Genomic DNA, 27,609 nt, shown 5'->3' with positions numbered 1-27,609 from the left:
ATGTGAAATATGAATGAATGAATAACTTTTTCTGTTGCCCCAGCAAAAGTCTTGGGATTAGTTCTGACTGGAGTTATATCTTCATTCCTAAACCTGTCACTGTGGCTGAAGAGTTTGATTCAGTAATTGGCTTAACCAAGATCATATGCCAAACCCTGGATCCAGGATGGACTCAGTTTTCTAAAATTATGTGGACTGAAAGTCAGGGGATATGATAGTTCCGTAAGAAATAGGAAGATATTTGAGAAGAACTGGGTATTGATCAGGAAAACAAAAACAAATAATGAATAAATGCCTCACTATTTACTGAAGAAAGCTTAGAATCCAAGATTTCTGCCCACATCTCTCCCCATGAAATTGCTTTTAGTTTCTTCAAGTAACACTTCACATCATTCCAGAATTTTGAATTCATTTCTCTAATGGGTTTCTTATTTGTGGCCAAAGGCTCTTGTTCATAGAATTTTATATTTAGAGGAAACTTTGGGATAGTTCAGTCTAAACTCCTTTCTTTATTGATGAAGAAATTAGATCCAGAGAGATTAGGTGGTAAAGCTTTCACCATGAGTTGCTGATGAGCTAGGACTAGAATCTAGCTTTTTCTGACACCAAAGTCATTGGTTTTATTGCTACATGAGAGGGTTTTAAGTTTTTTAATAAAAATATTATGTGAAAGCTGCTATATGAAACCGATTTAGAGTTGTTTTGATGGGGCCTGATCTTTAGCCACTGACCATCTCTACTCCATCCTTTCCTGCTTGATAGCTGTGAAGCATCTTCAAAATGAATCCCGTTTAAAAACCACCTAAGAGTTTTATGTCCACTTTCACCATGGCTCTCTTACGTGGGTGGTTTTGGAGGTATAGGCACAATGGAATAGGCCTTGGAGTCTAAGAGACCCAGTTTCAAATTTTAGCAGAGTGTCATCCTGGCTCAGTTACATGACCTCTTAGATACTTCATTTATAGAATGGGGACATGATACCCAGGTCTGCAACATTTCCTGACTCCTGGTCACCATTTATAATGTAGTATGCTGTGTTGTGTACCAGGGGTCCTATTTACATGGAATACAAACCTTCTGGGATCATACAAAAACAATGCTAGTAAGAATCTAACTCAATGAACTTTTCTGAGGATTAAATGATGTAATAAATGGAAAGTACCTGGCACAGTGTCTGGTGCTAGGCAGATGTTCAAATAATCTCTCTTTGGGAATTGGTAAAAAGAGGGGTTGGTAAAATTGTTAAAAGTTGAGATGAAAAGCTGAGAAAGATGGGTGACATTTAACATATTGGAGAAGGTGATCATCTGTAAAAGATTTCAAGAAGCTTCTCCCCTTGCTATAAAAACTTCAGTTTTTGGTTAGGTGGTTTGAAAATGAGTTCAATAATACTTCTACTCTATGTGTCATAACCAAATACAAACACTTAAATTATTGAAAGTCATTCTTCATTTGTACAAATAAGTCAATATAACCCCATTAATTTCTGCTAAGTTTTATAAAATTAAATGACAAAATTTGGAAGATATATTTTCTAACTTTAAAAGTCCTAAACTATTTGGAATGTTTGTTTTAGCTAATTCCAGAAATCTCCTCCTTGACCTGGTTTACCACTATTGTGCCTTTGGTCCTGGTGATAACTATGACAGCTGTCAAAGATGCCACAGATGACTTTGTGAGTATTTGCTCTTGAGCATTCTTGAGGTCTCAATTTCAGTTGTGGCTTCTCAGAAATAGAAAATGGAGATATATTTGAAATTTTGAATGAAGTTATTTTGGTCAATGTCATATAAAACTCTTCAGCTATTTGTTTGATGATTAATACAGGTGCCATAGAACCAGAGCCTGTTTAAAAGCAAGAAGGCTTTAATAACTAGATTCACTTTCTCCTTTTGTAGATGAGAAAACTAAAGCCCAGAAAGAGCTAGTGATTTACTAATGATAATACAAACAATTTGTGGAAGAGCAGAATTAGAACTGCATTCACTCAGTGGAGTGTTACTTATTCTTTATTGTATGTCTTTGTTTAAGTTTGAGAATTGGTAAACATTAGGTATTCTCACACATTCTTGTCATTATATTAGGAGTTACAAAGTCAAATATATTTGACCCTTGAATGATGTGGGGGTTAGGGAAACCAACTCCCTGTACAGTCAAAAATTCATGTATAAGTTTTATCTCCCTCAAAACTTCACTAACAGTCTACTGTTGCCAATTCAGTATGATATTGCCTATGAGTTTGTTGTAAATAGCTCTTATTATTTTGAGATAAGTTCTGTCGATACCTAGTTTATTGAGAGTTTTTAGAATAAAGGACTGTTGAATTTTGTCAAAGGCCTTCTCTGCATCTATTGAGATAATCATGTGGTTTTTGTCTTTGGTTCTGTTTTTATGGTGGATTATGTTTATAGACTTGCATATGTTGAAGCAGCCTTGCATCCCCAGGATGAAGCCTACTTGATATTGGTGGATTCGCTTTTTGATGTACTGTTGCAATTAGTTTGCCAGTGTTTTATTGAAGATTTTTGCATCTATGTTCATCATGGATATTGGCCTGGAGTTTTCTTTTCTTGTTGAGTCTCTGCCAGGTTTTGGTATCAGGATGCTGTTGGTCTTATAAAATGATTTGGGAAGGATTTCATCTTTTTGGATTGTTTGGAATAGTTTCAGAAGGAGTGATACCAGCTCTTCTTTGCAGGTCTGGTAGAATTCAGCTGTGAACCCATGTGGGTTTTTTTGGTTGGTAGGCTATTAATTGCTGTCTCAACTTCAGTCCTTGTTATTGGTCTGTTGAGGGTTTTGACTTCTTCCTGTTTTAGGCTTGGGAGGGTGCAAGTGTCCGGGAATTTATCCATTTCTTCCAGGTTTATTGGTTTATGTGCACAGAGTTGTTTGTAGTAATCTCTGATGGCAGTTTGTATTTCTGTGGACTCTGTGGTGACATCCCCTTTATCATTTTTTATTGCATCTAGTTGATTCTTTTCTCTTTTCTTTTTCATTAATCTGGCTAATGGTCTGTCTATTTTGTTGATCTTTTCAAATAAACAGCTCCTGGATTTATTAATTTTCTGAAGGGTTCTTTTGTGTCTCTATCTCCTTCAGTTCTGCTCTGATCTTAGTTATTTCTTATTTTCTGTTAGCTTTTGAGTTTTTTTATCTTGCTTCTCTAGCTCTTTCAATTTTAGGTGATTGATGTCATGTAAATTTCAAAGTGTGTTGATGATAGAGTGTCGATTTTAGAGGTTTTCTTGCTTCTCCTCTGGGCATTTATTGCAATAAATTTTCCTCTATACACTGCTTTAAATGTGTCCCAGAGATTCTGGTACGTTGTGTCTTCATTCTCATTGGTTCTGAAGAACATCTTTATTTCTGCCTTCATTTCATTGTTTATCCAGTCTACATTCAAGATCCAGTTGTTCAGTTTCCATGAAGTTGTGTGGTTCTGAGTTAGTTTCTTAATCCTGAATTCTAATTTGATTGCACTGTGGTCTGAGAGACTGTTTGTTATGATTTCCATTCTTTTTCATTTGCTGAGGAGTGATTTACTTCCAATTATGTGGTCAGTTTTAGAGGAGGTGTGAAGTGGTGCTGAGAATAATGTATATTCTGTGGATTTGGGGTAGAGAGTTCTCCAAATGTCTATTAGGTTTGCTTGGTCTAGCTCTGAGTTCAAGTCCTGGATATCCTTATTCATTTTCTGTCTTGTTGGTCTGTCTAAATGTTGACTGTGGAGTGTTAAAGTCTCCCACTATTATTGTGTGGGAGTTTAAGTCTTTTTGTAGGTCATTAAGAACTTGTTTATATATCTGGATGCTCCTGTATTGGGTGCATGTATATTTAGGATCATTAGCTATTCTGGTTCCATTGCTTCTTTTACCATTATGTAATGCCCTTCTTTGTCTCTTTTGATCTTTTTGGGTTTAAGGTCTATTTTATCAGAGACTAGGACTGCAATTCCTGCTTTTTTTTGCTCTCCATTTGCTTGGTAAATCTTCCTCCATCCCTTTGTTTTGAGCCTATATGTATCCTTGCACATGAGATGGGTTTTCTGGGTACAGCACTCTGATGGTTTTTGACTTTTTATCCAATTTGCCAGTTTGTGTCTTTTGATTGGTGCATTTAGCCCATTTACATTTAGGGTTAATATTGTTATGTGTAAATTTGATCCTGTGATTTTGATGCTAGCTGGTTGTTTTGCCCATTAGTTCACTCAGTTTCTTCATTGTGTCGATGCTTTTTACCATTTGGTATGTTTTTGGAGTGGCTGGTACTGGTTGTTCCTTTCTATGTTTAGTGCTTCTTTCAGGAGCTCTTGTAAGGCAGCCCTGGTGGTGATGAAATCTCTGAGCAATTGCTTGTTTGTAAAGGATTTTCTTTCTCCTTTGCTTATGAAGCTAGGTTTGGCTGGATACGAAGTTCTAGGTTGAAAGCTCTTTTCTTTAAGGATGTTGAATATTGGCCCCCACTCTCCTCTGGCTTGTAGGGTTTCTTCTGGGAGATCCACTGTGAGTCTGATGGGCTTCCCTTTGTGGGTAACCTGATTCTCTCTGGCTGTCCTTAGCATTTTTTCCTTCATTTCAACCCTGGTGAATCTGACAAATATGTGCTATGGGGTTACTCTTCTTGAGGAATATCTTTGTGGTGTTCTCTGTATTTCCTGGGCTTGAACATTGGCCTGCCTTGCTGGGTTGGATAAGTTCTCCTGGATAATATCCTGAAGAATATTTTCCAGCTTTGATTCATTCTCTGTCACATTCAGGTACACATATCAAACATAGGTTAGGTCTTTTCACATAATCCCATATTTCTTGTAGGCTTTATTAATTTCTTTTCACTCTTTTTTCTCTAATCTTGCCATCTTGTTTTATTTCATTGAGTTGTTCTTCAATGTCTGATATCCTTTCTTCTGCTTGGTTGATTCTGCTGTTGAAACTTGTGTATGCTTCGTGACATTCTTGTGTTGTGTTTTTCAGCTCCATCATTTCATTTATATTCTTCTCTAAGCCGTTTATTCTCATTAGTGTTTTGTTAAACCTTTTTTCAAGGTTCTTAGTTTCTTTGCATTGGGCTAGAATATGTTCTTTTAGCCCAGAGAAGTTTGTTATTATCCACTTTCTGAAGCCTGTTTCTGTGAATTCATCAGACTCATTCTCCATCCAGCCTTGTTCCCTTGCTGGTGAGGAGTTGTGATCCCTTGGAGGAGGAAAGGCATTCTGGTTTTGGGTGTTTTCATCTTTTTTGTGCTGGTTTCTTCCCTTCTTTGTGGATTTAACTACCTGTGGTCTTTGCAGGTGGTGACTTTCGGATGGGGTCTCTGAGTAGACACCTTTTTTGTTGATGATGAAGTTATTTCTTTCTCTTTTTTAGTTTTCCTTCTAACAGGCCTCTCTGCTGTAGGACTGCTGGAGGTCCACTCCAGACCCTGCTTGCCTGGGGATCATCTGCAGTGGCTGCAGAACAGTAAGGGTTGCTGCCAGTTTCTTCTTCTGTTCTCTTTGTCCCAGAAGGGTACCTGCCAGATGTCAGCCTGAGCTCTCCTTTATGAGGTGTCTCTTTGGATATACTGGGGTCGGGGAGCTGCTTGAGGAGACAATCTGTCCCTTATAGGAGCTCAAGCGCTGAGCTGTGAGCTCTGTTGTTCCATTCATAGCTGCTGGGCAGGTACGTATAAATCTGCTGCAGCGGAACTCTTTTTTCCCAGGTGCTCTGTCCTGGGAAGGTGGGGCTTTATTTATAAGTTCCCAACATACTGCTGCCTTTTTTCAGAGATGCCCTGCCCAGTGAAGAGGTAGCCTAGTCACAGTCTGCCAACAGAGGCATTGCTGAGCTGCTGTGGGTTCTGCTTAGCTGCTGTGTGAATTTCCTTGTGGTTTTGTTTATAGAGGTGTAATTAGAACTGCCTCAGTAATGGTGGACTGTCTCTGTAATGGCAGACTGCCTCTGTCATGGTGGAACTTTCTTGGTAATGGCAGACACTCTTCCTCTCATAGAGCTGGACCATCATGGGTCCAGCTGTGCTTGCTGTGAAACTCTAAATCCAGAACGTTTCAGACCCGCTGAGCCAGATCATCTGGCTCCCTGTTTCAGCCCCCTTTTTTTGAGTTGAGTGGGTAACTCTGCCTCCCAGTCATTCCAGATGCCAGTTGAAACAGCTGTCCAGATTTGTGTGAGTTTTTGTGCAGAGACCTGCAGTGCCAGCTGAAACAGCTGTGCTGGAGACTGGTGGTGCTTTTCAGCCTGGGAATATCCTGGTCTATGAGCAGTAAAAACTCGTTTGGAAATGCGGTGATCACTGACCCTCTGTGTTGTTCTCAGTGGGAACTGCACTCCAGAGCTGTTCCTATGTGGCCATCTTGGATTATCTCTCAACTTAACTTCTTGAACCTTTCCTTTTTTGTATAACATGGCCAATGGCACCAGCACTATTGGGAAGATAGAATGAGATGATATGTGTAAAGCATCAGGTACAGAATCTAGCTCACAGGGAGTACACAATGGATGCTAGCCCTCTACTCCCTTTCTGTCCTGTGGAAGTTCCCCTCTACATCTTCATATTTATTACTAGAGGAGAAATTGTCCATAAGTGTCAGCCTGGGCCTGAAACTACCATTTCTAATCCTTCCAGATTCCATCTATCCAATACCAAGTCCTCTTGGTGAAACCTGAGCAGAAGTAGAAGTGGTTGCATCTCCTAGACAGTGAGCTACTCAGCTTTTTGGGGATGAGCTGACTGTTTTTTTTCTGTGATGTTCAGATAGTCAATTTCGGGGATTTACGTGACTAAGCCAAAAGTCTTTTGATTCCATTGCAGTTAATGCCTGAATATGCTTTCATTTTTTGTGACATTATGTGTCAGTCCATTAACTGGACATCTTCACCATTCAGGGTCTTGGCAAAAAACAGAGGTCACCCTGAAATTAGGTGGATTGGAGAGTTTAATAATGAAGGGATTATTTACAAAGGGTGCAGGCAAGGAGAAGTGGCAATGGCAGCAACATGGGTGGCAGTACTACTAGGCCTGAAGAGGCAAAGGAAGGAAGCAGTGAACAGCCTTGGAGATGTAGTTGAGGCCTCTTTGCAGCAGGTGGGGCTATGGGTGGAAGCAGCCATTGCTAACTCAGCTAGAAGAAAGCCAGGGGATACATTCCCTTATTTCACTCTTCTCTCACCCTTGAATCTTCTGCCAGTACTATCTGTTGCCCAGATCTTAGCAGAAGCCAAAGGGCAAGGACCACAGAGACCAGCTTTTCATGGCACAGGGCAGAGTGGAGGGTAATGCCATGTAGATATGGTGGAGGGGAGAATATTCAGCAATCCCTCCAAATCATGCACTCAGGTCAAATAATGTTTCTATTTTTATTGTTCTACTTGTAGGAAGAAGTTTGCATGTCAACGGGTGGTGTGACTTAATTTACTCCTTTACCAATATTATAAACTATTTTTACAGTATGTTAAATAGTTGTAAAATGCTAAATATCTTTGTTTTCTTATTTTTACTGGTAGTATCTATTAACTTACATCTGCCATTCTGAGCATTGGTATGTACTGAGTATATAGCATAATAGAAAGACTGGGATGGGTTTGGGAAGGCTGTAGGGAAAGGAGAAGAGCTGGCTGAAGCATTTTATATATCATGATTTTGACACAACAGTTTGAATTTAAGAAAAAAAGAAAACATTCTGATGATTAAAATTTATTCAGTAGAAGTTTCATATCTCCTCCACAGACTACTCCTATTTATCTGTGCATGTAGGCTAATTTGCTGAAATAACGAATACAGCCTATTATTAATGGCATTACCATTTTCTCTACATTACCTTTGTTTCTATTTTAGCTTACTACTACTATCTGATCTTGACATTGCACATAGAAAGACTTACCTGAATGACTGCTAATTTATGAGCCTAGTAGAAAGCTCCCAATATTGAGATTCTTTCAAGCTATATAAGATGCTTACATTATTGGAGTATACAGTAGGAAATACAACCATTTGGACATAAATCACAAATCTACGCCAAATGTGTTTCAGTATTGCTTTCTAATTTTTGTTTTAAATGCTCAGTATTTTATAAGATCACTGTTAACAATTAGAATTTCTGGAGAATAAAAATTCATGTTGTTACAAGTAACTTCTTGACTTCAAAGAAATCCGTAAAACAGAAAGAATGATGTTCTAACAAAGCATTGAATACATATGGGAGAGAAATGGAAGCCCCTTTTCCTTGTTAAAGACATCAAGATTAATACATGGTTTTCTTTGGGACTATAAGGTACAAGAGAGAGCATACTGTCTGCTTAGGAGCAACTAAATACATGTGGAGATTGGAAGAGCATGCTGCTAGCCTTGTTTCATTGGTGACATCCAGAGTGAAAAGTGGTGAGAAGGGTTTTGATATAGATTTAGAACACGTAGAGCTAGGTTCACAGTATGCCCAAACAGTGTCATCTTAGACCAATGACAATATTGTTAAAATGTATGAACTCAAATTATTGCCAGTGTGCTTATGGGCTGGCAAAGTACCTTGTAATGTGTTTTCTCACAAATATTTTGATTTTTCAGTTTCGCCACAAGAGTGATAATCAAGTGAATAATCGGCAGTCTGAAGTGCTCATCGACAGCAAGTAAGAAATACATTCTTTGGGTTATTCTGAAAATTTCTCAGACCCTGAAACCAGTCTTGACAATTGGTGGCTTTCTCTTTTAATTAGATATATGATCATTTCCCCCTTTAATTTATTAAAAATTGAAGTTTAATTCTATTTTATCTTCATGGCTATCTTTTATGTTCAGCAAATGCTTGTGCTACCCACTCAACTTTGACATTCCTTTGCAGTGCCTTTTGTGGAACTCAGACACATCATTGTCACTTTTCATTTCTAGAACCAGTACTATTTAGAATTGGTGCATATAGGATTTCGTATGTGGTAGATGTTTCCTAAGTGTGTGAATTATTTAATTTGGTAATTTCTGGGGAATATTGCTAGAGAGACTTCTCACACGTTACTATGTTAAATGATAGTGATAAGAATTTTGTATTCACTTCATAGTAGAATTTAGAGGGGCTATCTATCATAGTACAGATGTTTTATTGCTTTTATGTTCATCCATCAATGAAGAAATATTATTTGTCAGAACAGTATTAGAATCAGAAATGCTTTAAAAACACATGCGTTTATAAACAATGACAGCAAAAACACCTCCAGAAAACTTGGCAGGGGTAATTGTAAAACTTCTTTCCGTCATTTCTTACTCCATTTTTCTCTGTCCCCCCACCTTTCTTTGTTAATGATAGCATGTAGCAAAGTAAATTTTAATGATGTACTTAAATCTGGCAGGCAGTCGCATCAGGCAGTGATTTTCAATCATTTGGATACTGTGAAGAATGTAATTTATAAAGAGAAAATCATAAAATGAATTAGCCAAATGTGAGGAAAAATGCTAAAGATATCAAGAGGGGCTAGGTAGCCTAGAGAATACAGGGTGATGATATTGAAGTAATCTGTATAACTAAAATGTTGTTTGATTTCTAATAACATAATGATTACCTACAGTTTTTCTTTTGGCTTGTTTTAGAAAATGGTGTAAAAAGGATAGTGAAAAAAAATGATGGTTTTAATCTAAAACCATAGTTGTAGAGACAGAGCCTTGGAAAGTGTAATCCTGGCGTGACATGGATAAGGCCATAAAGGTGCCTGGACTCCCATGGTTCAGTTGCAGGTTAGCAGGTTTTGAATCGTTGCCACCACAATGTGGTGTTAAAAGTATGCATTTTGCACTGATAGACTTAAGTATGAGTTTTTTCCTACTCTGAATAATTCTGTGGTCTTGAGCAAGTTTTTAATCTCTGTAAGCACTGGATTTCTCCTCTGTAAGGTGGGGTTATAATGGGGTCTCTCCCACGGATAGAATTACTGTGAAGGTTAAAGGAGTTCTGTAAAATGCTTGGCCCAGTGTCTTGTGTGTTGATAGCGTTCTCCACGTAGTCTCGTTACTTCTTTAAAAGGCTTTCTATAAGACAGAGTGTGTGTGGCTTTGGGTAGTACTGTTGCATCTCTTTCTCAAGTCTGAAAGTTCTGACTGGGTGTTAGCTCTGATGTTAATACGTTCTTTTCCAAGGAACATCTAATTATCAGTCTCATTACTTTGAAGTCTCATCTCATATAAAGTGTGTTAAAACTGAATATACTTACATAGTGAATTTGAACTAATAACTCTGGCATATCTTGTAATGTCTCAAATTACCAGTTAACTTTTGTGGTAATACCTGGATTGTAATAGATGTTGGGGTTTCTATTTGGAGGCCATTGGATTAATCCAGTAACTTAGATATTCAGAAATTTGATGACTATATGTCTCCCATACATGATGGCTGTCATTATCGTTATCATTTGAAATAGTGTTAATGTTACTTTCTTGTGGTTTTATTTAGCTTTTTGTTAATTCCTTGTGAAATAGTATTTCTTTGTAACAGTATGGTGTGATGTTTTGAAAAGCATTGTTGCTGATCCTGTAAAGTTGAAGGGAGTAGCATCTATTATTGAGAATGGAATATTCTTTAGGATTCAGTGAAAAATCAGACAAAAATCTCAATTTGGGAGATTACACACCACTGTCAGCTTCTCTAGGGCTGGGGTCCTCTCTCTTGATCATGTTTGTGTCTCTTGAGCCCACCACAGTATCTGTTGAATTTTCAAACTGAGCTGTAACAAGCATCCTTGAAGAGAGGGCAACCTACAACAGGAGCTTGTTCTGTTAAATTTTGTTAAATCCCATCATTAGCCAATGCCAGTGCATAGGATTATAGTTTCTGTAGGATGTACTCAGGCTACGGATACTGGCTTTTTGCTTTGTGGATTTTGAGATATTAGGGAAATCAAATGGGCTTAGATCTGAGCTAGCACAAGGAATGTTGAGTCCTGTGGAGTTGGTGGTTATGGACGATGCTGTTGGCGTTCTGCCCAGATCTTCCTGTCTTCCTGTGCTCATCCCCAAAAACCCATGTGCATTCTTTCTAAGAGCATGCACCTGCCACTTTCTTCACAGCATAGCCCTTGGGATGTTGGACCCAGTGACCAATTGGGGCAGGAGCATGAAATGGCAGCTCCCCTGCCTCAGGTTGGACAAGCTCTGAGGTGTAATTTGCACTCCTCAGTGCTCCTTGAGCTCAGGCTGAGGACAGAACTTGCCTGCAATCACACTCTTGGCTTCTTCCCCTTTCCTGTGTTGCTTCTCATCTCCCTTCCCAGTTTTTCCTGGAAATACTCTCTTAATGAACCACTTGCATGTGAATACTCAGCTCAGGATCTGCTTCCAGGGAAGCATGTGTAAGATAGTAGTTAGTACATAATTAAACCCATGGTAATATTAAGGGAAAATATTTAAAAAGTGTTTTGGCCCTATCCTTGGCATCTGTGGGCCACAATTCAGCAATAAAGTAAAATGGATGGAGGGGATCGGGGGCCCTGGAAGTCCAGGTGTTCCTGGGATGGGTGTCGCATTGGGTTGGCACTGCCAGGTGCTTGTGGCTTCCCTTGTGTGTTCCTGGCAGAAGGTCTTGGACTTAGGGTCTTCATATTAGAGTAGGAGCCATTGGCACATCCTGGAAGGAGGCAGGGCATAGTTAGCTTTGGAGAGGAGGACCCCCAAGGGAAGAAAGTGGGATGAAAGTAGCAGTCAGGAAACCTGGGTCCATGTACATGATCACTGTGTGACTTGGGGCAATCGATTTTCCATGTGGGCTTCAGGTACCCCTTCTCTTGTGCTCAGGAACCAGGAAGGTGGGTGATTACATTTAGATTCAACACGTTTATTGAGCAACTACTATGTGTGGGCTCCCACACTGAAGTCTCATAAAACCCTAAGATTTGGGTAATAGTGCCCCAGTATTAAAGATGAGGAGATTAAGTCTCAGATGACTATCCCTGGGTTTCATGGCAAGTAAGAGTCTACATTAGAGTTCTTCTTTTTTTTTTTTGAGACAGAGTTTCGCTCTTGTTACCCAGGCTGGAGTGTAATGGCGTGACCTCAGCTCACCGCAACCTCCGCCTCCTGGGTTCAGGCAATTCTCCTGCCTCAGCCTCCTGAGTAGCTGGGATAATAGGCTGGGCTACCATGCCCAGCTAATTTTTTGTATTTTTAGTAGAGACGGGGTTTCACCATGTTGACCAGGATGGTCTCGATCTCTTGACCTCGTGATCCACCCGCCTCGGCCTCCCAAAGTGCTGGGATTACAGGCTTGAGCCACGCGCCCAGCCTAGAATTCTTCTATCCATTCATGATGCAATGTGTCACGTGTGGACTTTGTGTTCTGATCAAAGTCTTCTCTATTTATGTTTGAAGGGCTTTGTATACAATCATATAAATATAAATATCATTATATAATATATAGTTTACCTATATGTTAATATGCATATGTAAATATGCACATACATCCACACTTTCAGTGCCTGGGATATTACTCATTAACATTCTTAGCACCAAGTGAACTATAATGCAAACCTCAGCCACAATATAATTATGGAAGTGAAACCCTTCCCTTCTAACCTTCCTTTTCAATTTCACTTTTTTTGGTTTTCTTACTCTATTCTGTTCAAATCAGGACAAATCTTCTGCCTCTGCAAACTGCTGTAATATGTGAAAGTGCTTAAGAAACGGGTGTTGAGCCTTTGGTAAAATCTTTTGATGACTTCTGTTGTTTTTTTTTTTATTTTGTGAGACAGAGTCTTCCTCTTGTCGCCAAGGCTAGAGTGCAGTGGCGTGATCTTGGCTCACTGCAGGCTGTGCCTCCCAAGTTCAAGCAATTCTCCTGCCTCAGCCTCCTGAGTAGCTGGGATTACAGGCAACTGCCACCATTCCCAGCTAATTTTGTATTTTTAGTAGAGATGGGGTTTCTCCATGTTGGTCAGGTTGGTCTCGAAATCCTAACCTCAAGTGATCCACCCACCTTGGCCTCCTAAAGTGCTTGGATTATAGTGTGAGCCACCCTGCCTGGCCAATGACTTCTGTTTTAGAAGTTAGTATAGTGATGGCAGGATTCCTTATTGCAGAAGTTAATGCGCCTCCGGGGCACCAAGTGCGCATTCTTAGCCCTAGGCTACAAGATACTGTTTAGCAAGTCTATGAGAACAATACCTACTTAAATGTTTCAGGAGAGGATGTTTCCTCAGCTCCTGCTAACTGTCCCTGGCTACCGTGGAGCAACTGGGCAGGTGAAGGGCAAGTGAGAGGGATCCCGAAAGTTCCTGCAGAGGTCATCAAATCTCATGTTCCTCAAACCAGGCATCACATTAGAATCACTCGAGGGGAGTTAAAAAATACCCACATCCCACCTACAGCCCACAGCAATTAAAAGAGGGTCTTGGAGATGAGACCCTTCTGTTTCTTAAAGTTTCCAAGATGACTCTAATGTACTGACAGGTTTGAGAGCCTCTAGTTGAACCCATGTCTTTACTCATATCTGTCTATTTATACTTATATCTGTTTAATTTTAAAAGATACTCAATGTCCATGCGTGGTCGCTCATACCTGTAATACCAGCACTTTGGGAGGCTGAGGCAGGTGGATCACCTGAGGTCAGGAGTTTGAGATCAGCCTGACCAACATGGTGAAACCCTGTCTTTACCAAAAATACAAAAATTAGCTGGATGTGGTGGCGGGTGCCTATAATCCCAGCTACTCAGAAGGCTGAGACAGAAGAATTGCTTGAACCTAGGAAGCAGAGGGTGCAGTGAGCTAAGATCAGGCCACTGCATTCCAGCCTGGGTGACAGAGTGAGAGACTCTGTCTCCAAAAAAAAAAAGGACACTCAAGGAAGGGAATTCCATTTATACACTGTTGGTGGGGTTGTAAGTTACTCAGCCACTGTGGAAAGCAGTGTGGCTATTTCTCAAAGAATCTAAAACAGAACTACTGTTTGACCCAGCAATTCCATTACTGGGTATGTCCCAGTGGAAAATAAATCATTCTTCCATAAAGACACATGCACACATACACTGATTGCAACACTAATCCTAATAGCAAAGACATGGGATCAACCTAAATGCCCATCAATAATGGACTGGATAAAGAAAATGTGATATATATACACCATGGAATACTACATAGTCTTAAAAAAGAACAAAATCATGTTCTCTGCAGCAACATGGATGATGCTGGAGGCTATCATCCTAAGTAAATTTTTACAGGAACAGAAAACCAAATGCCACATGTTCTCACTTATAAGTGGGGGCTAATTATTGAGTACACATGGATATAAAGATGGGAAAAATAAACACTGTAGACTAATAGGGAAGGGAGAAAGGGAGCAGGACAGGGATTGAAAACCTACCTATTGAGTACTCTGCTTACGACCTGAGTGGCAAAATCACTGGATCCCTAACCTCAGCATCACACAATGGTCCTGTGTAACAATCCTGCACATGTATCTCCTGAATCTAAAATAAAAGTGGAAATTATTAAGAAATAAAATAAAATGGTAAGCATAGTTTTTCACATAATACATATCTTTAACAATCTAGGATTCTCTGTTCATTCTTCCAGGCTGCTAGCATCCCTTCTTTGTGTCATTATTAACAAATAGAGTCCTTATCACTTCTTTATATTTTTACTTCTCTAACATCTTCAAAACTTAAGATTTTGCATTAGAATAGTCTGGGAGCAGATGCTTCAGTGCAATTACCCTCAGTTAGTCAGGATATTTCTCTGACACCTTTGGTTTTTAAATTGTGCTTGACCCTAAGATTTTTGTGCAACACATTCTACTTTATACTTTCCTGTGCATTGGTTAACTTTGCTTAAATCTCTGAAGCTGTCATAGGCCTGTTTCCATCAATGTTATTCTCTCATTTTTCTTTTGGAAATTGTGTGTATTATGGGGAAAGGAAGGAGCTTCTTTTACTACTGCAGAGTACTGTCTCTGCACTTTTCAAGTCTGGTATTTCTAAATGCTGTGTAATTATGTGCACAAATATACTCTTTCAATAGGAACAACTTGGTTAATCAAATTTTCTAGTTTAATTGAGTGATGTCTCCCATTGGATATTAGGATTTAAAATTATGTTTCATTTTTTCCATTTTGTTAAATTATTTCCATTATAAAAGCAGTGTATGTTCATTATGCTGGAAGGAAGAAAATAACATTCATTCTTGCACTATCCAAAAGTACTTATTGTTACTATTTTCTTATATTTCCACTCTGTCTTTTTTTTCTATGCCAAGATTTCTTATAATTATGTATTTATATTTTTATCCTTCTCCTTTGACTTTAGATCATATCATTATGATTTCTTATTTCTTTATACATAGAATTTTTAGGGGCTAGGTAACATTCTATCTAGTGCATATCTCACAATTTACATACCATATCTCCATTGTGTTTAATCTGTTTTCAATTTCTTGATCTTTCTTGATCTAGAACTGGAAATACCATTTGACCCAGCAATTCTCTTACTTGGTATATAGCCAAAGGATCATTCTACCCTAAAGACACATGTATATATATGTTTATTGCAGCACTATTTACAAGAGCAAAAATTTGAAACCAACCCAAATGCCCATCAATAATAAACTGGATAAAGAAAAGTTGGCACATATACACCACGGAATACTATGCAGCCATAAAAAAGAATGAGTTCATGTCCTTTGCAGGGACATGAATGAAGCTGGAAGCCATAATTCTCAGCAAACTAACACAGGAACAGAAAACCAAACACCACATGTTCTCACTCATAAGTGGGAGTTGAACAATGAGAACACATGGATACAGGGAAGGGAACATCACACACTGGGTTCTGTCATGGGGTGAGGGGCAAGGAGAGGGAGTGCATTTGGACAAATACTTAGTGCATGCAGGGCTTAAAACTTAGATGATGGGTTGATAGGTGCAGTAAACCACCATGGCACATGCATACCTGTGTAACCTGCACATTCTGCACATGTATCCCAGAACTTAAAGTAAAATTAAAACAAAATAAACATTTATTGAATAAAAAGTATTTGTAATATATGATAATCTCCAAATAGTAACAATTTAAAACAATTTGAATATGTTTTATATTACAACAACTATATAGCATTTAAAAGTGAAGTATATAAAATATTAGTTCTGGGTCTGTAGCATCTTGATAGCAAATTTGGGTATTGATTCACAGGGGTGGCTAGCAGATCCTTCAGGCAGCTATGGACCTGTTGGTCCTGTAGGACAGGACCTGATGGACCTGTTCCCACCTTCCTTGTGCTTCCAGATTAGAGGCATGTAGACCTATGGTCAAAGGATTTATCATTTGCTGCTGTATTCTTAGAAACAACTTACCCAGTAAGGTGGTGGTGTGGGGTGAATATATATGATATTGCCTTTTGCTGGATTTTATCCATTATGTCAGTCTTGGGTAAGAGTGCATTATTACTCTTGTTAAATATTCTCTTTTTCTTTTTGAGTGCCTTCAACAACAAAAAAAAAACCCAAAGATCATTACATGTAGTGTATTTGTAGCTGACATACATTTAGTGTGTCTGTGTGTGTTTTGTAAGTGGGAGAGTGGGACCTTTTTGATAACATGGAAGAATTAATATACCCTCAGTTGAGTTATTCCATTTAAATTGTGGGCTTGAAGTTAGAGTGGTTAAACACAAGGCATAGGACCACCTGCCTGAGTCTTTTAACTCCAGGCCACCCAGATTACTTATACATTATGATGGTATGGAAAGTCATTTAAAAGAACTACAACAGTGTCATGACTCACATACAGAAACCAGCTCATTGGGAAAGGGACTGGGGAATGAGCTGGGGAAAGGTATTTAGGGTCTTATAGGAATAGACTTGCAGATTTGAAAGGAGATTTTGAGGAGAAAAACTTGATTCTTTTTTAAAAAGCAATAAAACATACTTTTATGGGTGTAACAGTGACCCCCATAACAATGAGTTTAAAGGCAAGCTAACAAGAGTGGTCTCAGTGCTTTTTGAACTCAGTGAGTGGTTTAAAAATTAATATTCAACTCTCAGTAATAGTGTTTCAAAAATAGTTTTGTCTTCAATAAATTAATTTCAGTTTCTTAAGTCCCGAATTAATCATTTCTTGGGCAGTTTCTGGTTCTCAGCTTTGCAAACGGAGGGGTCCCTTTGCCAATGAGCTGATTTCTGTATGTGAGCTGTGACACTGTTGTAGTTCTTTTAAAAGACTTTCCATTGTAATCAGTTATTATATTGCATCAATACAGCTTTTGAGAGTTGAATTTTTAAATGGTGACTATTTTCCCAAATGAGGTTCACCTTGAAATAACAGAAAATTATAACACTTTCAAAACTCTGCACATGGGATTTTCAGTGGCATCTCCTAATTTGTTTTTCAAATTTATGTGACCCAGATGTTAGCTGTTCTCTTTTTCTCCTCTTAAAGTTCCTTCAAAGAGCCCTCTCACATAAAAGCCTTAGAGGACAAGGTAGAGTTGACTGAAGAATTTGTGGGGGACCAACTTGAGGGGGTTTATTTCATATACTCGTTAGCCAGCAACATGAAATTCTATTTTAACATTTTTCTTCACTAAAGTTCTCCTCCTCAACTGCTGGCCTTTTAAATGTCTCCTTCCCCTGTTCTGTGCTCAGAGAGACTGACTCCAGTCTCTCCTCTCTCAGTGTCTGGGGCCCCTCAAATTGATCTCACTCTTATCATACAAAGTAGTATGTGGGAGAGTGGGACCTTTCAGATAACATGGGAGAACCCTCAGTTCTGAACTCAAACCTATTGCAGTCAATCACCAAAATAGCAGGGTCTTGTGTAACCAGGACACATTTTTCTTAGATGACAATGGAAGTTAAAGATACACCAAGTTCTATGTGTTATTTAAAACTCTATTCTTTCTCTTTTTAAAAAATTGGTTTAGGCGTATTTTTTCAGTTGTTATTGGGAGGAGTTCCACAGTTTCTTTTGAAAAAATAAGAAACAACCCCAAACTTATACCTAAACAGAAAGGCCTTGGAGATGTTAGAACATTCATTTTAAAAATGTAAAGTTTTCTTAGGATCCAAAATCTGAAAGCTAAAAGAAATCAACATATTATAGTGAAGAAATATAGTGAAGATATTTGGTTTCATTCACAACTCAAAAGTTATCTATACCAAACAAAACATATGTTTTTAACAGCATCTGTTGATTATTTCTCATGAATTTTTCCTCCCAGCATGTTTTTACTACAGGGGCATTTTGCTTTACACTTCCTGACATGATTTCAAAGGGTTAATTTATTCCATACATTTTAAATTGGTGTATGATCTGTTTACTGTGGGTAGTAAATTAAGAAAACTTGGAAGAATACAAACAAAACATAGAAATCATCCTTGATCTTGCTACCCAGATCAGAGTTAACTACAATTAATTTGTTGATGCATTTTATGGTTTGCTCTCCTTCATCTTTGCTTGCTCCTCTTCTTTTTCCTCTCTGCTTCTCCACACAATATTCTTTTTAAAAATAATTGAGATACTACATACGACTGTCATGGTTGGATAGTACAAAGATATGTGCAACAGAACCTGTGAATATGATCTTGGAAAAAAACTCTTAGCAGACATAATTAAATTAAAGATCTTGAGGTAAGATCATCCTGTATTAGGGTGGACTCTAAACCCAACCACCAGTGTCTTTATGAAAGAAGAGAAGGAAAGAAGAGACACAGACACAGAAAAGAAGCTTATGTACAGGTGAAGGTAGAGACTGGAATTATATAGCCCCAAGCCAAGGAATGCTTGAAACTATTAGAAGCTAGGAGAGAGGTCTGGAACAGATTTTCCATTAGAGTCTCCAGAGGGTTTGCTGCTTTGTTAACACTTTGATTTTGGACTTCTTACCTGAAGAGCTGCAAGAGAATAAAGTTCTGCTGTTTTAAAGCAGATGGTTGGTGATGATCTACTTTTAAGCCACATAGTTTGTGGTGACATGTTACAGCAGCCCTAGAAGGCTAATACTCACTTGTTTTCAGTTTTTACTTGAGAGGTTCTACATTTGTTCATTTGTTCATTCTTTCTCTCAGTAGACACTTATTCTCTGCCTGCTATGTGTCAGGCAGAATGCTATTAGGTTGGTGCAAAAGTAAAAGTAATTCTACAGTTACTTTTGCACCAACCTAATACATGCTGAGGACACAGAGTTTAATAAGATATAGTGTTTTCCCCAAATATAATGTGATCATATGTGTATGGTACAGGATAGGTTTATCTGTAGAATTGCCAGGATACTCTCACCTTTTGTTGTTTTTACTACTGGGTAAGGTGCCTGAGCAAAATGACTCATCTCATTAGAAATGTGCAGCTCTCAAAAGTTCTTGTCAGTATACAGGCTCTGTAGAAGAAAACGCCAGGTGGTAGAAAACCTTTGTAGGTTTTGGGAGCCTGGTTGGGAATGGTGCTTTGAAGCTGTAACTCGGGAACACTGGATCGCCTTTAAACTTGACCGATTTTCTCAAAAGCTGAGATCTCATTCCTTATTCCATGTTAGGACATTTTCTAATCCTCTCTACTTATTGATCTTTGACAAGAATTAGATGTGCAATATTGGATAAAAAGGAAAAGTTAGAGGCAGACAGCATAGAAAGTAAGAGTAGTGAGCTCTAAATTAGATCTAAGTACTCAAAGGGACGTGGGAAATTTGGGGGCTATAAAAAATGACATTGTCAGCAACATATAGAAAGAGACTCTGGCAGTGGCTTTGTGGAAGAGTTATGAGATGAGGAAGAGTGGGAAATATAATTGAGAATGATACTGAGTAGTGTAGAAGAAAGGTAATGGACTCCAGTGATGGAGAAAGAATAGATTTTGAGGATGTGAAGCAAGTTGACGGTATTTTCTAATGGAGGATATGTAATTCCTCACTTAACATTGTTGATAGGTTCTTGGAAACTGTGACTTTAAGTGAAACAACATACGGCAGGTCCTCAAGTAACATTGTTGAGTTCAAAGTCATTATAGTGTGGGTGAGGAAAAACTTGGTGTTGCATTTCGTTCCACTTAAAGTCACAGTTTTCAAGAACCTACAATGTTTTCCACAGTGTTAAGTGAGAACTTACTGTCTCTGGTGCAATGAAGTATGTTTTCATAATCTTAGCATTCCTTCACAATAAACATTATTGGATTTTAAATTTGTTTAATATCCAGTGTTAAGTCCAGTATGATGGAGATCCAGGGGGAAGGAAGAAAAGTTAAGTATTGAGAAATGGAATTGAGTTCAGAGAGGGCCTCATGGAGAGGAGATTTAAGGGGCTCTGGTGGCAACAGGGGATGAATTTCATTGAGAGGATCTAGTTTGCTCAGTGTCAATTAGCATTTTCTAATCTATCATATCCCTGGCTCCCTCAGGGATATGATAGAGGTTTAATAGGTGCATTGAGAGTAGCAGCAGGGATTCACGTTTTTCATCTATCCATCCATCCCACATTTAAGTAACACTTCTGAGTACTAGCCACTATGCTAGGTGCTATGGATGCAGGTAATATTATGACCCATGTCACCGCCCTGAAGGAGTCTGGGGTTTGGGGAAAGAGATGGACAAATAAACAGACTCTTACTTGACAGCAATGGGTTCAAGGAAGAATGAGGTGTTCCAGGTGCTCTGGGTGCACACATGTGGGGTTTTTGGAGGCTGGTGGCAGAAATACAACTGTCTCAGGATAACCCTTGAAAGAACTGGCCCCTCAGCAAAGGTCAGCCATTGAAGAGCTAATTGAGCGGTGGGATGAGAAGGTGGGGAGAGCGTTGGAGAACCCAGGAAGAGGTCAGGCCATAGAGGATGACTAGGTCTTTACAGTCTTATTGAAGAGGGAGGCTAAGAATATATGTGAGATGAAAAATGAGCCCAAATCCATTATCTCCCATCCCTCCAGCAATGTTCTTTAGTGCATTGTGGTCCATCACATGTGCCATCTTCACAGGCAGGCTGCTCGTTGTAAGATTCTTAGGCAACATGGCAGTGGGAACCTCTGTGGTCTTTCTACCCCACAAGGCAGGAAGGTGTTGGGAAAAGTCCACTAGTCAGGTGTCAGGAGGCTGAGGTTCCATTCTGGCTCTGTCATAAATTGACTACATGACTGAGGACCAAGGACTTGAGTTTTCTCATCTATAAAACAAAGAAATTGGATACCAGTCATTTTCAAACATTTCTTTTTTCAATGGGCAGAACCCATTTCAAATGAAATCTTATGTATGGTATGGTTGCTCAGAGCAGGTGCCCTTGGCTACCGTCTCACCCTTTGTGGTAGCTCTTGAGGAACCCCCACAAGCATCACAGCACTGGATAGTATCTCTGCACATGGGGTCTGAGGACTGCCTGCATCTCAGTCACTCTAGGTGCAAATTCCTGGGCTCTTTCTCAGACCTCCTGAATCAAACCTTTTGGGTCTGGGACTGAGGACTCTATTTTAAATAAGCATTTCATGGGATTCTCATACATTGAAGTTTCAGTACCATTGGGCCAGATATTTCACAGTCCCTCTCAGGCTTTAAGTACTATGACTCTGTGATCCTCTTCAGCTTTGGTGTAATGGTGAGGAGCCAAAGAAGGGAAGTCAGTGACTTTACCTGATAAAAGATTTAACAGAAAATGGGAGATTGGAAGTATGAGGCTGGATTTGATGGTAACAGTAATAGAGATGACAGTGAAATAAGAGGGTAGGATATAAGAGTTACAAAATGGATTAGGCAAGGATGAAGAACTTTAATCACAGGATCTTCCAACAATGAGGATAAATTGTATTCCAGATGGAAGAAATTGTAGCAAAAGGTGTCAGGAGACAATTCAGAGCATGAGGCTACAAGGTAATGTCCTGACCATATTCCCACCATTAACACTGTATTATATCACGGCACATAGTATCATAATGGCCTCCTCACCTTTCATTGACTTGTCAGTCTTTACTGAGTGTATCCTCTGTGCCAGGCATTGAGCTAGATTCTGCAAATGCAGGTCAACCCAAACAGACATATTCTCTGCAATCACAGAGCTTAGTGTCTGGTCAGGGAAGTAGATTACAAACCAAGGCAAGTTCTGCTAAGGAAAAAGACTGTGGTTCTAAAGAAAGGTACTTTTTTGTGGGCATTGGTAGATATGAGGTGAAACAGTTTAGAAATGGGTTCTTTAAGGAAGTAGTACATTTGAGCTAAGAACATAATGATGACTAGGAGTTAACTAGGCAAAGGTGGTGATGGGAGCAGGAGCAATGAGTAGAGAAGAATTCCAGACAGAGGGAAATAACGTGCAAATGTCCTGTGGAGGGGAAAGAGGATGGTGATTATGAGGGACTGAGTGGCAGAAGTCCAGAGAATAAGACTGAGAGAAGGGCAGGAGGAGATAAGGCTGGAGAAGACCTCAGATGCCAGACTCTGCAGGGCCTTCAAGGCCACATTAAGAGTTTGAGGTTTTTTCTTATAATAGAGGGATTGTGTGGAAGGGTTTGTCTTTGGAAAATCTCATACACACTGCATTGGAAGAAGCTAATGCAGAGAGGTCAAGATAGATATGGGGATTGCCTATCGCTGTCCTTGTCTGTCTGCCCCTATTACTGCTGTGACTTACTTAAGGCTCAGGCAGTCTCCGTATCCCCATGAAGTTGATACTCAATAGTTATATGATAGTGGGCAAAATGTACTAAAGTGAATTGAATAAAGCATCTTGGAGCAAAAGCAGAATATCTTTTAGACTTCCCTTTTCTTCCCTGCAACTAATTTGGGGCAAGGATAAGTATTCATAGACTGTGTTTGTGCATGTCACTGCCTGCTGTCATTGCACTTGAGAGTGTGAGGTCCTCAGATACCAAGCCCATCTTTACCCTACTGTTCTGTGTTACTGGGAGTCTCTTGAGCACTGCTGGAAATTAACATGCATGGTACAGTGTCTGACACAAGGAAAAAGAAGGGGTTAGATCTGCCTGGACTTCATTTCTTAGTTAGGAGAACTCAAGCTATGATTTGAAGCAATGATTACTATTTCATTCGTAGCTGCCCTCAGGTTGCAGCGAGTTGGACAAGCAAAAATGTGACAGGCAGCCCTAGCTAGACACCCAGTGAAGAAGCAGAAATAGACTTGCAAGGGTTTGTGGTGGAAGTTTCCCTCACAGTGGCACTTTTTGAATTGCCTGGATGACTAGGGGTGTTTACCCAGCTGGCCTCATCTAGTTACCCCTTTCCAGGCATTTGTGTTCTGACATGCTTTCCCCTTTCACACTGCTAAGTTTAAGTCTTCATTTTCAAATCAAATGCTTATCTGGCCGGCTGCCTGAGAAATCAAATATGGAGCGCTGAGAGACCCAGGCAGGGGATGGTGTCCTTGCTTTTGGAGAGTGGGTCTGGAAACCATATGAACTGTAAATAGTTTCAAAATGTGAAAAAAATCGAAAGCTCTGCCAAAAGGGAAGAGCTGAGGTTTTTTTTCTTTCTAGATTCAGTTATTAAGTATTTGTTGGAAATTACCTACTTCTGTCATACAATCTGTTTACTTTCCCCCTCCGTCCAGGGTGAACAAATCCAGATTTAACCCCCTTGAGAACTCAGCTCTGCAAATGCTTGCTTTATTAGAAATAGGTTTTGGGATCACAGAACCATAGTTAAATTTCTAGGTACATAATTTTAATGGAAATTTAATTTCATTTAATCCTTTCTTCTGAAACCTGAGTGATACAAATGTGTTAATATTTTTTAAAATAATAGAACCTAATTTTCCAGTAAGAGCAAGACAAATAAAAAATGAGAAAAGGTGCATGATTTCCTTTATTTGCACCCCATCAGATAACTAATATACTAGAGTATGACTTCTCATTTTGTGAAATGTTTTTCAGCATATGTCCTGTTTTCTTTATTGGACTTTCTCTTTTTTGCCTGATCCTTCATTATAGTTTCAAAAGGATTTTTTTTGCCTTTGGTCTCAACTTTTCTGGGTGCAGAAGCGAAGAGATGCTGTCATGCTTTCCACACTAGGATACAAGGGACACCGTTCATTCTGTTTTTGGTGGATAGCATTAGATTATTTGTTCTTTCTTTCTCTGTATTCTAAATTTTGTCCTTGTTCTGTATCTCATTTCTTACTCTCCTAAGGATAAAGAAGAAACAACACTGGAATTGAGATATAAAGAATGATAGGAAAACAATAAGGAACAGAGGACTTATAAACAGGGAACATTTTAGAGTATTAGAAACCTAAAAATATAGGGATTAGAGTTTATGCAAACAAATACGAAAAGACTGTAGTGTAAGTGCTTATAATTGGCATGCAGATTTGTTGGTGTTCAATTTCAAATCTGGCACTGATAATGTCAAACTCATAAAAGTTTTACCCAAATGTACCTAATTATGGCCACCATCCCTGGCACAAAATCTCCTGATTAACCAAATTGAAAATATACTTCCCATAGTGGCTCTTGTGATTAAGAAAGAAATTCAGAAGAGAGAAAATTGCTTGTACATATATTTAGACATATTTTTACAGACTATACATAAGACCATAAAGTCTTGAAACCCCTTGATAGCTAGAAAGCAGAGAGGGCTTGGAGGAGTATGAGGTCAGCCTGTCATTGCTATTAAGCAGAAAAACTATCCTGGGGCTGGGTGGAGCACATAACATAGAACGTTTTCCAGAAAGTAGTTAAAAGGGCAACTTACTGGCAGAAAGTTTTCATCTTCCTAATAGTGAAAACTGGAGTCTACTCCAGGCAAAAAATTGTCATATAGATATATCCAGGGAGCACAAAAACAACCTAGAGACTTTGGGATTTAAGTAATGACAATGCAAAATGAAGGGATTGCATTAGAAGGTCTTTATTATCCATCTAATTTCTAAAATATGAGAAAAGGGACTGCCATTTGATATACTAGCCCTAAGCCCAAGGCTTTCCCCTGTTCAAGGGACTTACTGTGGTCAGCAGGGCATGGGGACACAGATGTTAGGGCCTTCACCAGAAGCCAGGTTTACCCAGATCTGATGGGAATAGAGGATTTTTTGGGGACACTCTAGTTCATGTCATAGGTTGGACCAGGGGAGGGTGTCGCAGTTCCTGCTTCCACTTGAATCCTATTGGCTTGAATTGGAAAAAGTGATAGGTCTCAAAAATAGAGCCAGTTTTGTTGGGTTCATTTGAATTATTATCCTAGTATTATTAAGACGGAACATAGCATGGTGCTCTGAACCAGAGAAATTATTAGGTCTATCTTATTTCTGCAAATATTGAGTATCTCCCATGTACCAAAGATGATTAACATAGCATTTCTGTTTCCATGACTCACAGTTTGTAGTGAGAGAGACAATGAAGTTTTTAGTTTCAATGTAATATATAAGAGGATGGATGTGTTGATGGACTGCAGTGGAAGCACTAAAGAAGGGGCAAATTAGGCCAGTCTGGGGAAAAAGGGAGCTTCTGAGAAGTTTTTCACTAAAATTCATCAACTAAAAATGTGAAAAAATCAGAAAAGTAAAAATGTCTAGTTTTTAGGGAAATGTATTATCCCTTGCTGTTACATTTGTTTTGTTTTTGTTTTTTTTTTTTTTGCAAATATAAATATATGCAAAAGAACCCATGCAATGTATGCAATTTTGCTTTCTGCTTTTTTCTTTTGGAGACAAGTTTTTCTTTATTTCTTTTGTTGTCTAAACCGTTATCCTTTGCCTTGCAGTGATTCATCCTGTCCTTACCCTCTTTCCATACTTTGTTGTTAGCTTTGTTACATTTTCTTAGGGTCTTCCCAGGAGACATAGCCATGTGAAACCATTACTCATGTCAGCTCTAGGACTAAATATGCTATTCACACAGTATGAGTGACCACATAAATAGGTAATCTGTTCAAATATTCATTCAACCAATATATGTTGAGCCCCTAATACGTGCTAGGCACTCTCCTATGCACTAAGGATAGAGAAATGAGGAGGCCAGACAAATCCCTGTCCTCATGAGCAATATTTTAGTGTGGAAGATAGATAATAAATAAAAAGTAAATAAATAATATGATTTCAGGTAATTGTAAGTACAACAAAGAAAATAAAATGGGAGAATAGGATAGAGAGTGATGGGATGGGAGATGGGGAGATGATTTTAAATAGGGTGGTTGGAGAAGGCCCCGAGAAGAGGTGAGATTTGAGCTGAGAGGCAGCTAGCCATGCCAAGATCTTGGGTAGAAGAAACAAGTATGAAAGCTCCAAGGTGGAAATGAACCTGACAGTAAGATGTCTTCTGTGGCTAGAGTATTGTGATGAAGGGGAGTACTGAGGGGGCTGGCAAGAGCCCATTCCTAGAGATAGTTATAGAGAATTCCAACGCTATGTTACATGTAATGAGAAACCATTGGAGGGTTTTCAGCAGGAAATTATATAAACAAAAATAAAAATATTTCTCTGGTTTCTGTGTAGACAGTGGGCAGCAGAGAGAGACAGGAGCAGAATGAGGGTGATAAATTATGTTTTCTACTCTGGTCCAGCTAAGATGATGATGACATGGAATTGAGTGTTAGCAGTGAAGGACATAAACAGAAGTAGAATCATCTGTCTATCTCTATTTATCTATCTATCTATCTATCTATCATCTATCTATCATCTATCATAATCACTCTATCTCATGGATTTTCAGACACACATGCACACACAAATAGAACAGTACAATGAATCCTTTTCTGTGTATTTCCTAGCTGCAACTACCATCAACTTTTTGCTATTTTGTATCCATTTTTATTTTTTTTAATTTTCCAGGGGTATTTTAAAAGCAAATCCTGTATGTCATATCCTGTTATCCATCAATACTTTAGTGTTTATCTTGAACATATAAGGTCTTAAACATATTTAGCTATAATACCATTATTACTTGACAAAATAGCCGGAAGTTACTTAGTAAATACCATGTAATATCCACAGACTGAGATGTGTTTTGAGGGTAGAGGCAGTAGGAATGCTTGTATTGTGTGGGTATGAAGAGAGGCATCAGGAAACCTAGTTTTTGGCTGAGGTTCCAAAATGGAAAAAACTGGGGAAGAAACATGTGGTGGTGGTGGTGGTTGTTTTCTGCCTGGTCTAGGAAACCAGAATTCCATCAAGGTATTAGGCACTCTGTAGAGGTGTAGAATGCATTATTGAAGCTTAGGAGAGAGGTGTGGGCCGAGGATGTAATTTAAAAGTCATCACTTTTTGGGAGGCCGAGGCAAGCAGATTGTCTGAGGTCAGGAATTTGAGACCAGCCTGCCCAAGATGGTGAAACCCCATCTCCACTGGAAATAAAAAAAAAAAATTAGCCTTAGCTACTTGGAAGGCTGAGGCAGGAGAATCACTTGAACCTGGGAGGTGAAGGTCGCAGTGAGCCTAGACCCTGAAATTACATTCCAGCCTGGGCAACAAGAAAGAAATTCTGTCTCTAAAAAGTCATCCAAGGCCAGTCACAGTGGCCTAAGCCCGTAATCTCAGCACTGTGAAAGGCTGAGGCAAGCAGATTACTTGAGCTCAGGAGTGATCTTCTTGCCTCAGCCTTCCAAAGTGTAAGAACAGCCTGGGCAACATGGCAAAACCCCATTTCTACTAAAAATAGAAAACTTAGACAAGCATGATGGCATGCACCTGTAGTCTCAGCTACTCAAGAGGCTGAGGTGGGAGTATTGATGCCT

General features: G+C 39.0%; 1 protein-coding gene and 1 long non-coding RNA gene across 4 annotated transcripts in view; one reads left to right on the top strand and one right to left on the bottom strand.

Annotated features, from left to right (window-relative positions):
* ATP8B4 (ATPase phospholipid transporting 8B4 (putative)) overlaps positions 1–27,609 on the top strand; it is a 272,389-nt gene that overhangs the window by 76,854 nt on the left and 167,926 nt on the right. For all 3 annotated transcript variants that reach the window (XM_078334229.1, XM_054239635.2, XM_017976839.4), the window contains exons 5-6: positions 1,577–1,675; positions 8,561–8,622. In XM_078334229.1, coding sequence (XP_078190355.1) covers positions 1,577–1,675; positions 8,561–8,622 — 161 coding nt within the window. The remainder of the gene's footprint in view (positions 1–1,576; positions 1,676–8,560; positions 8,623–27,609) is intronic.
* LOC118144841 (uncharacterized) overlaps positions 20,895–27,609 on the bottom strand; it is a 49,048-nt gene continuing 42,333 nt past the window's right edge. The window contains exon 6 of the long non-coding RNA XR_004729671.3: positions 20,895–21,100. This is a non-coding gene — a long non-coding RNA (uncharacterized LOC118144841). The remainder of the gene's footprint in view (positions 21,101–27,609) is intronic.

This window comes from Callithrix jacchus, chromosome 8 (assembly GCF_049354715.1).
Source record: "Callithrix jacchus isolate 240 chromosome 8, calJac240_pri, whole genome shotgun sequence".
NCBI classification, from domain to species: domain Eukaryota; kingdom Metazoa; phylum Chordata; class Mammalia; order Primates; family Cebidae; genus Callithrix; species Callithrix jacchus.
Note: the sequence above shows the minus strand (reverse complement) of the source record. Positions and strands in the feature narration are given on the sequence as shown.